The sequence below is a fragment of the Sus scrofa genome, chromosome X (assembly GCF_000003025.6).
Source record: "Sus scrofa isolate TJ Tabasco breed Duroc chromosome X, Sscrofa11.1, whole genome shotgun sequence".
Lineage (NCBI taxonomy): Eukaryota > Metazoa > Chordata > Mammalia > Artiodactyla > Suidae > Sus > Sus scrofa.
Genome location: NC_010461.5, coordinates 28,347,578 through 28,364,530, shown reverse-complemented (window position 1 = coordinate 28,364,530; position 16,953 = coordinate 28,347,578). Strand labels below are relative to the sequence as shown.

The following is a 16,953-nucleotide window of genomic DNA, read 5'->3' as shown; positions in this document are numbered from 1 at the left end:
ATAACAACATCAAAAAATCATCAAAGAGGGGATTAAGATGGAAATAGATTATGTTTGGAGGCTTAATAATAAAATAATTGCTCAGCATTTATAAAACCTTTGTTTTAAACATTTATTTTAAACTTAAAAGTAAAAACAAACCTCATTTCCATCCTAATTCTCCACAAACAGCAATTACTAACAGCTTTATTTCTTAGTACCAACAAAATAAGTAGTTTTTGTTTAAAATTACCATTGAACAACTTAATGCAGCAATGTATAATATAAATATTACATATGCCTGTATATATACCTATATTTATACATATACATATGTACATGCATGCATACATGTATATATACATACATACATTCAAACATATGTTTCCAAGAAAAATAACTATGATGGAAGACTATGGAACATGTTTCATGAGGATTTGTTATGGCAATATACTTTTGTAAAACAATATATGTGTTCTTTATAGTTGCAATATACATGTGAGTTTTACATAATATTTTATATCAGTCTATATTTAATCAGCCCCATTAAGAAAATAAATCTGTATAATTTAATTAAACTTTAAAATTACCTTCCTTCTTTATATATCATCTAATATATACTGAATTTATCATCTGGATTTTTAGATGTTTTATACTGACTAAAATGTAACACCATGAATGCTGAGCATGTCTAGCTTGGTCACCACTGATTTTCTAGTGACTCAAATACTGTCTGGTATAAGTAGGCACTCAGTAAAGACATGGTGAATGACTAAATGAATTTTTCCAAATTCACAGCTAGAACTATATAATTGTAACATTTAAAATAGAAATTATATAATTCTTTGAAATGATCTTTATAAACTTGAAATGAAGAACGAAATATATGTATGATGTACTCTTTGGTAAGCATACCTGTATAATATACATGCCTGTATGTGTACATACAATTACAAAGAAACATTAAATCAACAGAAAATGCAAAGCTGGATATTGATCACAGCTGAAAAATGATACTCCATTAAAACTGTAACCATGGAATAGCAGTTCAGGTGATCTTTACCCTTATTTCCTTTTATTTGTAATAGTGTGATATAGACCCTATTGGTTATCATTTATTTTGTTTATGTTTTAACTTAGAACTTGTATAAAAGTCTGAGTGAGGTGAAGTCTGAAGTGGAGATGGTGATCAAAACTGGACGTCAGATTGTACAGAAGAAGCAAACAGAAAACCCTAAGGAGCTTGATGAAAGAGTAACAGCTTTGAAATTACATTATAATGAGCTGGGAGCAAAGGTGAGTATGTGCTGAAACCATAAGCTCTGGCTTCTTCCCACTTTCCTTATTTATTGTAAAGTGAGCATCAGTAATTACATACAATTAATATCTTAGAAAATCTTAAATATTTATTCCTTATAGATAGATACATGGATACATACACACATGTACTTACATAGAGATAGATGTATTCCCATGTGCAGTTCTTATTGAGAATACTTGTCAGATATCCTACTCCAGAAGAGAAAGAGGAGGCCACATCAAGACGTAGGAGGGGTGATTACATGATATAAACAGCCCCATACCTCCCATGTGGGAAGCCCCACAGACTGGAAACTAACTGGTTGACAGAGACTCACCTACAGGAGTGAGAGTTCTGAGCCCCGCATCAAACTCTCACATGTGGGGATCTGGCACTGGGAGAAAGAGCCCCTGGAGCATCTGGCACTGAAGGCCAGTGGGACTTGTGCACAGGAGCTCCACAGGACTAGGGGAAATGGAGACCCCATTCTTAAAGGTGCACACAGACTTTCTCATGCACTGGGTCCCAGGGCAAAGCAAAGTCTCCAGAGGAATCTGGGTCAAATCTGACTGCAGTTCTTGGATGACATCCTGGGAAAACAGGTGTGAATGTGGCTTGTTGTGAGGGAAGGACATTGGAAGCAAAGCTCTTGGGAATATTCAGCAGGATACCTTTCTCTGGAGGTGGCCATTTTGGGAGAATCTGGCCCCACCCATCAGCACTGAGGAGCCCCAGGCCAAACAACAATCCAAGTGCGATCACAACCCCGCACCTCAGTAAACAGGCTGCCTAAAGACACCCAGGCACACAGCTGCCTCTAATCTCACTCAGAGACAAAGCCCCACCCACCAGAGGGATAGGAATCAGCTCAACCTGCCAGTGGGCAGGAATCAGCCCCTCCCATCAGGAAGCCTTCAGCAAGCCCCCATATCAACTTCAGCCACAAGGGGGACAGACACAAGAAGTAAGAGAGGCCACAACGCTATTATCTGTAAAAAGGTCGCCACACCAAAAACCTATAAACTTAAAAAGAGAACTATAACTCAGAGGAGGGAGAAAGAAAAAAAACCTCAGAAAAACAGCTAAGGGATCAGGAGATTCTCAGCCTCCAGGAAAAAGACGTTAGATGGTTGATGCTGAAGATGATGCAAGACATTGGAAATAAACTGGAGGCAAAGATAGATAATTTACAGGAAACACTGAGCAAAGAGATACAAGATATAAAACATAAACAAGAAGAGATGCAAAATACAATAACTGAAATAAAAAATTCAGAAGAAGCAGCCAACAGAAGAATAAAGGAGGCAGAAGAACGAACAAGTGAGGTGGAGGACAGATTAGTGGAAATCATGGATGTGGAACAGAACAGAGAAAAAAGATTGAAAACAAATGAAGAGAGTCTCAGAGAACTCTGGGATAATGTTAAATGCACCAACATTTGTATTATAGGGATGCCAGAAGGAGAAGAGAGAGAAGGGGACAGAAAAATATATTCCAAGAGATAATAACCGAAAACTTCCCTAACATGGGAAAGGAACCACTCACTTAAATCCAGGAAGCACAACGAGTACCATATAAAATAAACCCAAGGAGGAATACAGTGAGACACATATTAATCAAACTGACCAAAATTAAAGACAATGAGAAAATGTTGAAAGCAGCTAGGGAAAAGAAACAAGTAACATACAAGGGAACCCCAATAAGGTTATTGGCAGATTTTTCAGCAGAAACTCTGCAGGCCAGAAGGGAGTGGCATGACATACTTAATGTGATGAAAGGGAAGAAACCTCCAACCAAGATTACTCTACCCAGCAAGGCTCTAATTCAGATTTGAAGGAGAAATCCAAAGCTTCACAGATAAGAAAGAGCTGAGAGAATCCAGCAACACTAAACCAGCCTTACAACAAATACTAAAGGAAATTCTCTAGACAGAAAAGAAAAGGCTGCAAACAGAAACCAAACACCACAAAATGACAAGTCTCACCAGTAAAGGTATATATACAGTAAAGATACAAAATCATCCCCACACAATATGCCACCAAAATCAGAAATCGTGAGAAGAGGTGGGTACAAATGCAGGACACTGGAGATGCAGTTGCAATTAAGAGATCAACAACTTAAAACAATCTCTTACATGTATAGACTCATATCAAAACTGCAGAGAGTTCCCATCGTGGCTCAGTGGTTAATGAATCTGAATAGGAACCATGAGGTTGCAGGTTCAAACCCTGGCCTTGCTCAGTGGGTTGAGGTTCCAGCATTGCCGTGAGCTGTGGTGTATGTTGCAGATGCAGCTCAGATCCCGTACAGCTGTGGCTGTGGTGTAGGGCAGTGGCTACAGCTCCAAATAGACGCCCTAGCCTGGGAACCTCCATATACATAGGAGCAGCCCTAGAAATGGCAAAAAGACAAAAACAAAACAAACAAACAAAAAAAAACTTCAGAATAACTGCAAACCAAAAATCTACAATTGATAGACAAACAAATAAGAAAAATCTACTCAGATACAACACTAAAGATAGTCATCAAACCACAAGAGGAGAGAACAAGAGAAGAAGGGAAGAGAAAAGAACAACAAAAACAAATCCAAACCAATTAATAAAACGACAATAAGAACATATGTATCAGTAATTACCTTAAATGTTAATGGACTAAACGCCCCAACCAAAAGACATAGACTGGCTGAATGCATACAAAAACCAGACCCATATATACACTGTCTTCAGGAGACCCATTTCACTTCTAGGGACACATACAAATTGAAAGTGAGAGTGAAAGAGAAAGTGAAAGAGAGATGGAAGAAAATATTCCATACAAAGGGAAATCAAAAGAGAGATGAAGTAGCAATACTCATATCAGACAAAATAGAACTTAAAATGAAGAATATTTTAAGGGACAAGGTAGGTAATTACATAATGATCAAAGGATCAATCCTCGAAGATATAATAATTTCAAATGTCGACACACCCAACATAGGTTCACCACAATATAAAAGGCAACTGCTAAGAACCTTAAAAGGAAAATTGACAATAACACAATCATAGTGGGGGACTTTAACACCCCACTTACAGCAATGGACAGATCATCCAGACAGAAAATCGATAAGGAAACGCAGGCCCCGAATGAAGCATTAGACCAGATGGACTTAATAGATATTTATAGGACATTCCAAGCAAAAACAACAGAATACACATTTTTCTCAAGTTCACATGGAACATTCTCTAGAATTGATCACATCCTGGGCTACATCTCCAACCTTGGTAACTTTAAGAAAATTGAAATCATATCAAGCACCTTTTCCAAACACAATGCTGTATGACTGGAAATCAACAAGAAAAAAAAACTGCAAAAAACACAAACACATGGAGACTCAACAACACACTACTAAACAACCAATGGATCACTGAAGAAATCAAAGAGGAAATTAAAAATTACCTAGAAGTAAATGACAACAAAGATATGACACTCCAGAACCTATGGGATGCAGCAAAAGCCATTCTAAGAGGAAAGCTTATAGCAGTACAAGTCTGCCTCAGGAAACAAGAAAAAGCTCAAATAAACAACCTAATGTAACCTCTAAAGAAACTACAGAGAGAACAGACAAGACCTAAAGTTAGCAGAAGGAAAGAAATCATAAAGACCAGAGCATAAATCAATGAAATAGAAAGGAAAAAAACGACAGAAAAGACCAATGAAAAGAAAAGCTGGTTCTTTGAAAAAATCAACAAATTTGATAAATACTTAGCCAGACGTATCAAGAAAAAACAGAAAGGACTGCAATCAATAAAATTAGAAATGAAAAAGGAGAAGTAACAATGGACATCACAGAAATGCAAAGGATCCTAAGAGACTGCTGCATGCAACTATTCGCCAGTAACATGGAAAACAAAGAATAAATGGACAAATTCTCAGAAAAATACAATCTTACAAGACTAAACCAAGATGAAATAGAAATGATGAATGGACCAAACACAAGTACTTAAATTGAAACTGTGTTTAAAAAACTTCCAACAAACAAAAGTCCAGGACCAGATGGCTTCACAGGCAAATTCTATCAAACATTTAGAGAAGAGCAACACCTATCCTTCTGAAACTACTCTAAAAAAATCACAGAGGAAGGGATATTCCCAAACTCATTCTATGAGGCCACCATCACCGTGATACCAAAACCAGACAGAGATACCACAAAAAAAAGAGAACTATAGGCCACTTTCACTGATGAACATAGATACAAAAATCCTCAACATAATGCTAGCAAACCGCATCCAACAATACATTAAAAGGATTGTACATCATGATCAAGTGATATTTATCCCAGGGATGCAAGGCTTCTTCAATATCTGCAAATCCATCAGTGTGATACACCACATTAACAAACTGAAGAAGAAAAAACATATGATCCTCTCAATAGATGCAGAAAGAGCCTTTGACAAAATCCAACACCCATTTCTGATAAAAACCCTTCAGAAAGTGGGCACAGAGGGAACCTAGCTCAACATAATCAAGGCCATATGTGACAAACCCAGAGTGAACATCATTGTCAATGGTGAAAAACTGAAAGAATTCCTTCTGATATCACAAACAAGACAAGGATGTCTTTTCTTCAACATATTTTGGAAGTCCTAGCCACAGCAATCAGAGAAGTAAAAGAAATAAAAGGAATCCAATTTGGAAAGGAAGAAGTAAAACTATCACGACTTGCAGATGACATGATATTATACCTAGAGAATCCTAAACTCTACCAGAAAACTGTCAGAGCTCATCCATGAATTTGGCAAAGTTGCAGAATACAAAATTAATACACAGAAATCAAAATGGCATTTCTATATACTAACAACAAAAGATCAGAGAGAGAAATTAGGGAAGCAATGCCGTTTACCATCACATCCAAAAGAATAAAATACCTAGGAGTAAACGTGCCTAAAGAGCCAAAGACCTCTACTCTGAAAACTATAAGACACTGATAAATGAAGTCACAGATGACACAAACAGATGGAACGACATGACATGCTCTTGGATTGGAAGAGTCAATATTATCAAAATGATTATACTACCTAAGGCAATCTACAGATTCAATGCAATCCCTATCAAAGTACCAAGGATGTATTTCACAGAACTCAAAATATTTTCAAGTTTGTTTGGAAAAGACCAAAAGACCCAGAATAGCTAAAGACCTCCTGAAAAAGAAAAATGGAGCTGGAGGAATCAGGCTCCCTGATTTTAGACTATACTACAAAGCAACAGTCATCAAAACCATATGGTACTGGCACAAAGACTGACATATACATCAGTGGAATAGGAGAGAAAGCCCAGAATTCAACCCACCCACCTACAGCCAACTCATCCTTGACAAAGGAGGCAAGGATATACAATGGAGCAGAGATAGCCCGTTGAATAAATGGTGCTGGGAAAATTGGACAGCCACATGGAAAATAATGAAATTAGAACACTCCCTAACACCATACGCAAAAATAAACTCCAAATGGATTAAAGACCTAGATATAAGACCAGACAGTATAAACCTCTTAGAGGAAAACATAGGCCAAACCGTCTCTGACATAAACTACAGCAACATCTTCTCAGATCCACCTCTCAGAGTATTGATGGGGTTATCAAAAAATGGGCAGAAGATCTAAACAGACACTTCTCCAAAGAAGACATGCAGATGGCCAAAAAACACATGAAAAAATGTTCAACATCACTCATTCTAGAGAAATTCAAATCAAAACCACACTGAGGTACCACCTTACACCAGCCAGAATGGCCATCATCAAAAAGTCTACAAACAATAAGTGCTGGAGAGGGTGTAGAGAAAAAGGAACCCTGTTACACTGTTGGTGGGATTGTAAATTGGTGCAACCACTGTGGAAAGCAGGATGGAGATTCCTCAGAAAACTAAAAATAGAACTACCATTTGATCCAGCAATCCCACTCCTGGGCATTTATCCAGAGAAAACCATGACTGGAAAAGACACATGTACTCCAGTGTTCATTGCAGCACTATTTTCAGTAGCCAAGACATGGAAACAACCTAAATGTCCATTGACAGAGGAGTGGATCAAGAAGAGGTGGTACATATATACAATGGAATATTACTCAGCCATTAAAAGGAAAGAAATAATGGCATTTTTAGCAACATGGATGGACCTAGAAATTATCATGCTAAGTGAAGTCAGCCATACAATGAGACACCAACATCATATGCTTTCACTGACATGTGAAATCTGAAAAAAGGACAGACTGAACTTCTTTGTAGAACAGATGCTGACTCACAAACATTGAAAAACTTATCATCTCTGGAGGAGATAGTTTGGGAGGGTGGGGGGATGTGCTTGGGTTATGGGATGGAAATCTTATAAAATTGGATTGTGATGATCATTATGCAACTACAGATGTGATAAATTCATTTGAATAAAAAAAAGAATACTAGTCAGCCATAAAAAAAGAACAAAAATAATGCCATTTTTAGCAACATGGATGGACTAGAGACTCTTATATTGAGTGAAGTAAGTCAAAAAGAGAAAGACAAATACCATATGATATCACTTCTATCTGGAATATAATATATGGCACAAATGAACCTTTCCAAAGAAAAGAAAATCTTGGACTTGGAGAATAGACTTGTGGTTGCCTCGGGGGGCAGGGTGGGATTGGGATGGATTGGGGGCCCAGGGTTAATGGATACAAACTGTTGCTTTTGGAATGGAGTAGCAATGAGATCCTGCTGTGTAGCACTGAGAACTATGTCTAGTCACTTATGACAGAGCATGATAATGTGAGAAAAAAGAATATATACGTGTATGTGTAACTGGGTCACCATGCTGTACAGTAGAAAAAAGATTGCATTGTGGAAATAACAATAAAAATTAAAAAAAAGAAATAGTAATTAATCGGTAATGATCTTTCCAGTCTACATTTTAAAAAATGTATAGGAGTTCCTGTCGTGGTGTAGTGGTTAACAAACCCTACTAGGAACCATGAGGTTGCAGGTTCGATCCCTTGCCTCTCTTGGTGGGTTAAGGATCTGGCATTGCCATGAGCTGTGGTGTAGGTCGCAGATGCAGCTTGGATCCTGTGTTGCTGTGGCTCTGTTGTAGGCCGGTGGGTACAGCTCTGTTTAGACCCCTAGCCTGGGAACCTCCATGTGCTGCTGGTGTGGCCCTAGAAAATAAAAAAATAAATTAAATTAAATAAAAAATAAAATAAAAAACATTAAAAATAAAAAATGTATAAAGCTCAGGGAGATTTTCATTGGTCTCTCAGATAATTCTAAAAGGTCTTTTTAACTTGCCCCTTCTTTTCATTGCATGTATTTATAATAACATGAAGGCTGATAATTTTATGAATATACCTACTTATATTTAGGTATAATAGAGTTGATACATTCTACATAGAAAGAGCTTTACTGAGACCAGTGGGGAGAAATGGACCTATTTTTAGGGCTCAGGTTCTCAACTTTATTGAATATAACAACATCAATGAGAAAATTGTCACTTCATCTTAGACACAAATGTAAATGCTTTCCTATATGTTGAGACGTAGCCGTGCAGAGACATAATTCTAATATTTGACACAGAAAGTAGATTTAAGATATGTTTTGGAGATACAAATTGCAAATTACTTATCAGTGAGATAAAGCAAATTTTAGAATCAAATGAAAACCTGCTAGCAGCCATTCATATTAGTTGCTGGTCTTTTTGTTTTAAAAACATTCTAATTTGTATTTTACATGTTTTGAGTTAGAGTTTCCTTTTTCAAACATAAATTATTGTCTGGGCCTTTGCCTTGAAGAATTTGTACAGGTTTTTTTTTTTGCCTTTGCAAGTGTAAATTTAACATAAAATAATGTTGAATAAATCACTTAGAATTTAAAACAATAAAAATGACATTAGAAGACTGTCCTGAGTTGATTATTATTAAGAAGTGAATGATTCTCATGAAGACGTTAAGACCTACTAATCCATGAAAATTTGGAAGTATATGTTTATTTAACCATTTGGCACTTAGGAATATCATTAAAGCAAAATGAATGATTACTAAGAAATCATACTTAGCTTTAAAAGCATGACAGAATGCAGGAAAAATATAGGGCAGGCATTTATTTTTCAAATAAAGATTTAGAAACATTGGTGATAAAGGGACATGTGTAAATATAATGTTAAAAAATGTTAAGTCACATATTCCTTCTCAAAAAAATTTCCATATTTAAATATTACAAATGCCTTCAATGATGGGTTTTTTTTTTTTGATGAAATGAAACTAAGCATATCTTAAGACATTATTATTTTTATATAAACATACAAATCCTTCTTAGTAATATATATAATTGTATATATATATATATGTATATATATATATATATATATATAACTTTTTTGTATTAGACAGCTTAGGCTACCATAACAAAACACCATAGATTAGATGGCCTAAATGAGAATGTTTCATTTATCACAGTTCTGGAGGCTGAGAAGAAAGATCAGTATCAAGGTGTTAGTCTAGTAAGGACCTGCTTCCTGGCTTGCAGACAGTCATATTCTCACAGTGTTCACACATGGTGGATAAGGAGGGAGAGTGAGGAGAGGTGGAGAAAGGAAGGAGAGGATGAGAGGGATGGAGGGAAAGGTAGGGATATCTTTTTCTTCCTCTTCTAGTAGGGCCATAATCCTATCTGATTAGGGTCTCACCCTTATGACTTCATTTAACCTTAATTACTTTCTAAACACTCTGTATTCAGATACAATCGCATGGGTGCTGGGACTTCAACTTATTAATTTTGAGGGGGACTGCAGTTAAGTCTATGGCACTTTCTTAATACAATTATATTAGCTTGATTAATATCACCAACTTAGCTTAATTGTTCAATGAATGAAAATAAAAGAGTTTCTTATATCTAAATCTAATTTTATTGAGAGATATTATACCTAGTACCTTAGATATAATAATAATTACAGTTCCTTGTGTGGCTCCTGTATGCTTTAATTTGTATGACAATATATATACATAACAATACTCATTTCAGCCTCAAATGCTTATATGCAAAACGTCAATACTTGTACCAGCCTCACTTATATTTTTAAGTGTTCATGAAACGGTGATTGCTGAAACTTTCTACTGCAGGTGGCACTCTTTTAAATGTATCCCTTCACCAAAACAAAACAAAACCTGTAAAATTCAATTTTCCTTAAGATGGCAGTGCCTCCTGTTTTATTAAAACTCATTAGGCTGGATATAAACAAAATGGAACAAATAAAAATCAATAATGCATTAGCTCTAAGAAGATAGAATTTCTTTGAAATGATGAATCTAGAATTATTTTCTACAAATAATGCATAGAACAAATAGCTATACATAGAAGCATACTATAGATATATATTTTTTTTCTTCTGTACACAAAATCCTTGCACTCGAAAGGGCAAATATTTTCACTTCCGTGAAGGGAAGAGGAGAAAACCTGTAAAAAAAATTAATTTACAGTCTCAGCAAATAAACATTTTTAAAGTATATGCACACTTTTGTTAAAATACATTTCATTTAGTTTCAAATTTGTCTCAAAGTTTCAGGGTATGTTTTTCATTGCAGCATTTAAAATTCTTTAAACATATTTTCACTTTGTATTTTTTTTTTCATGCCTATGACTGGAATCTTATTTTGGTTGTAGAATATATTTATAGATATAGATATATCAGAAAGAGATTCTGGGCTTTTATTAAACCATCCAGCCAACTCACAAGATGTTGGCACATCAGGAAGAGTGGTAGAAAAACTCAAATTTGTTCATCCTCTGGTGAGAACATGGGAAAGTTTGACTTTGAGGGTCTTAGTTTTAAACATTGAGAACTGAAACATAGGATCAAGTCATGATTTTCTCTATCAATGGGAGTGAAATTTTTGTATTAAATTTTTGCCCCTGTTGGATGATAAATGTATATTTAGATACTTTAAAGGGGTAATGGCAATAAAATTGACTATTTTAGGTATTACACAAGTATTTTTGCATCTGGAGAGAAATAGTATACTTTGGATTCCTTACCAGGAAGGCCAAGTCTCATTCGTATATAGAGGATTATAAATATTCTTGCCCATCTCTTTAACAGATGACTGAAGCTTTTCTAAAAGAGATATGTCATATCTTCAGTTTGATTTATATCATTGTATTTAATTTAAAAATTTGGCTATAAATTTTTTTATATGAGAGAAATCATAGTAGCTTTTTTTTCTATCCTGTACAGAACACTATCTTTTGGAGAAAGGATCTCATCTGCACCGTGTTTATTCACTATTAATATTCAGAATGTATGTGTTTGTAAAATACTATTTTTTAAAAGTAAGAAAAGAGTTATTTTGAAATGACAGAAATATGAAAGTTCAAATCAAGTGGCTATAATTAAACTTGAATTGAAAAAGTAAACCAAAGTACATTTTCTTATTCTTTTCAGGTAACAGAAAGAAAGCAACAGTTGGAGAAATGCTTGAAATTGTCCCGCAAGATGCGAAAGGAAATGAATGTCTTGACAGAATGGCTGGCAGCTACAGATACGGAATTGACAAAGAGATCAGCAGTTGAAGGAATGCCTAGTAATTTGGATTCTGAAGTTGTCTGGGGAAAGGTAAAACCTGTATTACTGAAAGTTATTTTTAGCATACATGAAGACATGCGGTAATATGATTAAATGAAGAACTGTTAATGCACACTAATAGAATTGTAAATATTATCTTGCTTCAGTTACAGTAAAACCAGTGGGAAGCTTTAGTAAGATTCTCTACAAATCTTGGTTAGAATTAGGTAGGTTATGAATAAGTCCTTAAAAATATATACATTATTAGAAAGTCGGCCCAAAGATGAGATTCTTTGTCCTCTAGCTTGCCTAAGGCAGACAACTCAGATGGACTCCATAACCTTGAGGAGGGCAAGGATACAGAAACTGTGGACATTTGGGCTGGACAGATTCACAAGATCAGGTGAATGCTGATGTCATAATTATAAAAACGTCTCAAGGGGTCTCTTAGGCCACTATCATTTCTATCACCAAACAGCACAGGGTTTCCTTTAATCCTCTGCTGGCAAATTCTTGGTGTTTCTCTGACAGCCAATTAGACATTATTGCTCCCCACAATTTAAGGTCAAGGAACTCATAGCTTATTTTTTTTTCCAGTTGATATATTACTGGATTACTTTAAAGTGTGTTGATATAAATAGTTGATATTAATAATGTGTTTTCACTTTAAAGTTTGCCAAGCCATTGGGCACTTTGAAAAATAAAATCAAAGCATATTCTGCCCCCTCATGTTTTTAAACTAACAAACACATGCCTGTGTTAATTAGGTATGTAAGAGATCTGCACTTTATTTTTAATTCAACAAATATTATAAATTATCCAAATTTGGGAAATTTTAATTGCATTATTTAAAAACTTAGTCATACAATGATTTTAATTGCATTATTTAAAAACTTAGTCATACAATGAGACTAAGACTGAAAACTGATTTTCTTTATGTAGAGTTGGAGGACATATCTCAAGTTGATGTAAAATATTGTTACATACAATTTTTTTCAAATAAATAGTAGGGAATGGATTTCTTTTTCTCCCCATTCAGAATAAATATATTGTTAGAGATAAGACATTGACTTGCAGTTATTAGTCCAGGATCATATGTGTTGTGAGATTATTAGATTAGCCAGTGTACAGAGGGTAAAGGTTAAAAATTACATTGGCCTTACTTTTTTTCCTTATCACCCAAACAACTAATATATTTCTGTGTGATAATTCAGTTTGAATCAATGACAATCATGCATTTAGGTTCAGGCTTGGCTACTATAAGAAATAAGCCAAAAATAGCATGTCTCTGAGAAGATAGAGCGTTATTTCTATCTCACATAATGTAGATAGTTCTGATTAGGGGATGTAGATTTGCTCCACAAAATTCATGCAAGACTGAGATCCCTTTCATTTCATTGTTCTTTAGTCCTCTGTATATTTGTATTCTCACCATAAAACATGCTCAATTCCAACACACCTCACTCCTAGTGCACAAAAGGTAGGGAAAAACGGAAATAGAGGACAACTGTCTCTCTCTCAAAGATGTATCATGAAAGCTCCATGCATTGTTTCTGTTCATATTCTATCTGTCACATCTTAATCACATGATATCTAGGCTTCAGAGAGGAGAACAAAGATGGTCTCTATCTAGATGTCTAGCCAATGTGTCCTGCTGAAATGATGAGCAGGTCTTCTACTAAAACGAAGAAAGGAAGAATTCATTCTAGGGGACAGATAGCAATTTTGTTCAGAGCAGTTATCACGTTTGCCTTTCCATCCTAAGATATAGAGAAAAACCTGCATGATGTCTGCCTCTCTCCCCACCACACGCACTGTATGCACACACACACACACACACACACACACACAAACACACGACCTACTGCTGGCAATTTCTACTAAAAGCACTCATGAAAAAAAAAGCCCCCCTCAAATGTATTATATATTAAAATATGAAATGTAGTAGAACATCCATGGGGCGAGTAGTAGTACATATAGAGGATTCATGAAAATGATCCAGGCTTCATTCTGCCATCCTCCCCTTAGTGGTATAGAAAATATATTTGATTGTTCATATCCATTTTAATAATGTATTAGTTTTCTAGGCTGCCTGACAAAGTACCTCAGAGTTGAACAAATGAACGAATGAGGTTTATTTTCTCATAGTTCTGGAGGCTGGAAACCTAAGATCAAGACTTTGGTACTTTTTTTTTTTTTAATAAGGCCTCTCTCCATGTCTTGTAAATAGCTGTCTTCATATGATCTTCCCTGTGTACATGTCTGTTTCCCAATTTCTCCCATAAGGACACCAGTCATATTGGATTAGAATCTACCCAATGACATTTTTAAAATTAATTACCTCTTTAAATGCTCTATTTGTAACTAGGGTCACATCCTGAAGTACTGGGGGATAGGATTTCATCATATGAATGTTGAGGAGACACAATTCAGCCCATACCATTAGGGTAGCATTATAAATATAATGCGGAATGCTAGCATAATGGTGCACAAAGGAATAGAGCTATACATGAAGGAAATGTGAACAATTCTGAAAGTAATTTGTAACTGACTGAGGTGAAACTACAACAGTATGCCACGTATGAACTCAATTCCAGTCTCCATAAGGTCACTGAATATGTCACCTAAAGAGATATTTTTGCCTTAGCCTCACCATAAAATCATTAAAATATTATAAGATAATGAACTTGGCAAGGTTTCTAGATTATCCTTGTCATATTTGAAAGCTTGAGTAGTCTGGGCACATCTCAGCTTATTGAGTCTATCTAGAAAATATTTTCTTTAAAACAATGGAGCAAAACTAATTTGAGATCCAACATGAACAAAGTATAGAAAGTTGGCATGTTTCTTTGTCTATATGATAATTTATCACTCCTTGGATTTTTGAAATCCTAAGCTGCTAATGATATGCTTTAAGACCCCCAGTGGCTAAATGAAAAGGGTACACATTTACATCTAAATTACATAGTTTTTAATTAACTCATTTTGAAGGTGCTGAAGCTTTTTCAAAAATCACAATCATGTAATAATAACATGTGGCCTATAAATATAAAACAGTCACATTTGTAATAGTGATTCTACTTTCTTAAAATGAAAAAAAAATCACTCTTGTACATGAAACCCCATGAATCCTTAGTCCATTCTCATTTCACATGCTTTCTTGGTAGATGGAGAACTAAACTCCAACTTTTAGTCTCACTCGCTGTTTCCAAAGATAAATGTCAGATCATTCCCAAAACAAATTCATTTATTTATTTTTGGGGTTTTTTGAAGTATAAGCGACATATAACATTCTATTAGTTTAAGATATACAGCATAAATATTTGACATTTGTATACATTATGAAATGATTACCATAATAAGTCTCAGTACCACTGTCACCATGAAGAGCTACACAATTTTTTTTTGTTTTTCCTGTGATGAGAACTTTTAACCTTTACTTTCTTGGCAACTTAAAAATTTGTAATATAGGAGTTCCCATCGTGGCGCAGTGGTTGACGAATCTGACTAGGAACCATGAGGTTGCAGGTTCGATCCCTGACCTTGCTCAGTGGGTTAAGGATCCAGTGTTGCCGTGAGCTGTGGTGTAGGTTGCAGACGTGGCTCATATCTGGTGTTGCTGTGGTGTAGGCCGGCTGCTACAGCTCCGATTAGACCCCTAGTCTGGGAACCTCCATATGCCACGGGAGAGGCCCTAGAAAAGGCAAAAAGTCAAAAAAAATTGTAATATAATTTTATCAACTATAATCACCATCCTGTATGTTATACCCTTGTGGTGTAGTTGATAGTTAAAAGTTTGTTCCTCTTTTTTTCATTTCCTAAATTAATTTTTTTTTTTTTACTAATGCAGTCAGTTGTACAAGCTTATAGAAAACCAGCCATTTTTTTTCCCACTTCATTTGTCATCAGCAGCAATAAAAACCCCAAGACTGGAATGTTTCTAGCAGCATTTTGATGCTGCAATAGGTGGAGAAAACAACCCAAATTTTTTTTTTTTTTTTTTTTTTTTTTGTATTTTAGAAGCCATTGGTGTTTTTCTTCCAGTGTTATTGAGATATAAATTGACATACATCACTGTAAAAGCCTAAGGTGTACCACATAATGATTCGAATTAGGTACATCATGAAATGATTACCGCAATAATCAATGAACATCCATCATCCCATATGTAAACAACAGGAACATTTTTCCTTGTAATGAGAAATCTTAGGATTGACTCTCTTAATGACCTTCATGTATAATATACAGCAGTGTTAATTATAGTAACCATTCTGTGCACTACATCCCTCATATTTATGTTAAAACTAAAAGTTTGTACCTTCTTTTGACCACTTTCATCCAGTTCCCCTCCGCCATCATCATTCTGGTAATCATAAATCTGATTTGTTTTTAAAGTTTGATTGACCTACAACACTATGTTAGTTTCTGGTATACAACATATTGATTTAGCATTTCTATACATTAGAAAATGATCACCATGAAGTCTAGTTACCATCTATCATTATACAAAAATATTGCATTATTTTTTGCTATATTGCATATACTGTATATTTCATACCTGTAACTCATTTATTTTATAACCGCAAGTTTGCACCTCTTAATCTCCTTTTCCTATCTTGCCCCCTCCTCTGGCAACCATGTGTTTGTTCTCTGTACCTATGACTCTTTCTATTTTGTCATATTTGTTCATTCATTTTGTTTTTTCGATTCCACGTATAATCGAAGTGTACGGTATTTGTCTTTGTACCTCTTGCACAACTCCTTTACCAGTTTCTCCCACACCCCAAAACATCTCTCCTCTGGCCACTGCCAATCTATTCTGTGTATTTGTGCATTTTGTTTGTTCTGTTTTTTATATTCCACACATGTGAAGTTATATGATATTTGTCATTCTTTGACTTATTTCATTTCACATCATACCCTCAAGGTCCATCCATGTTGTAGCAAATAGCAAGATTTTGTTCTCTTTTATGGCTGATTAGTATTCCATTGTATATTTGCGTGCGTTTGTGTGTAGCACATCTTCTTTATCCATTCATACATCATTGGACACTTAGGTTGTTTTTATATCTTGTCTATTGTAAATAGTACTGTAATTGACATAGAGATGCATATATC

The 16,953-nt window shown here is 35.2% G+C and overlaps 1 protein-coding gene across 16 annotated transcripts in view; it reads left to right on the top strand.

Annotated features, from left to right (window-relative positions):
* The window catches only part of DMD (dystrophin), a 2,622,506-nt gene that overhangs the window by 1,286,198 nt on the left and 1,319,355 nt on the right, over positions 1-16,953 (top strand). For all 16 annotated transcript variants that reach the window (XM_021079543.1, XM_021079551.1, XM_021079550.1 and 13 more), the window contains 2 exon segments: positions 1,120-1,275; positions 11,716-11,886. In XM_021079543.1, the coding sequence (XP_020935202.1) occupies positions 1,120-1,275; positions 11,716-11,886 (327 nt within the window).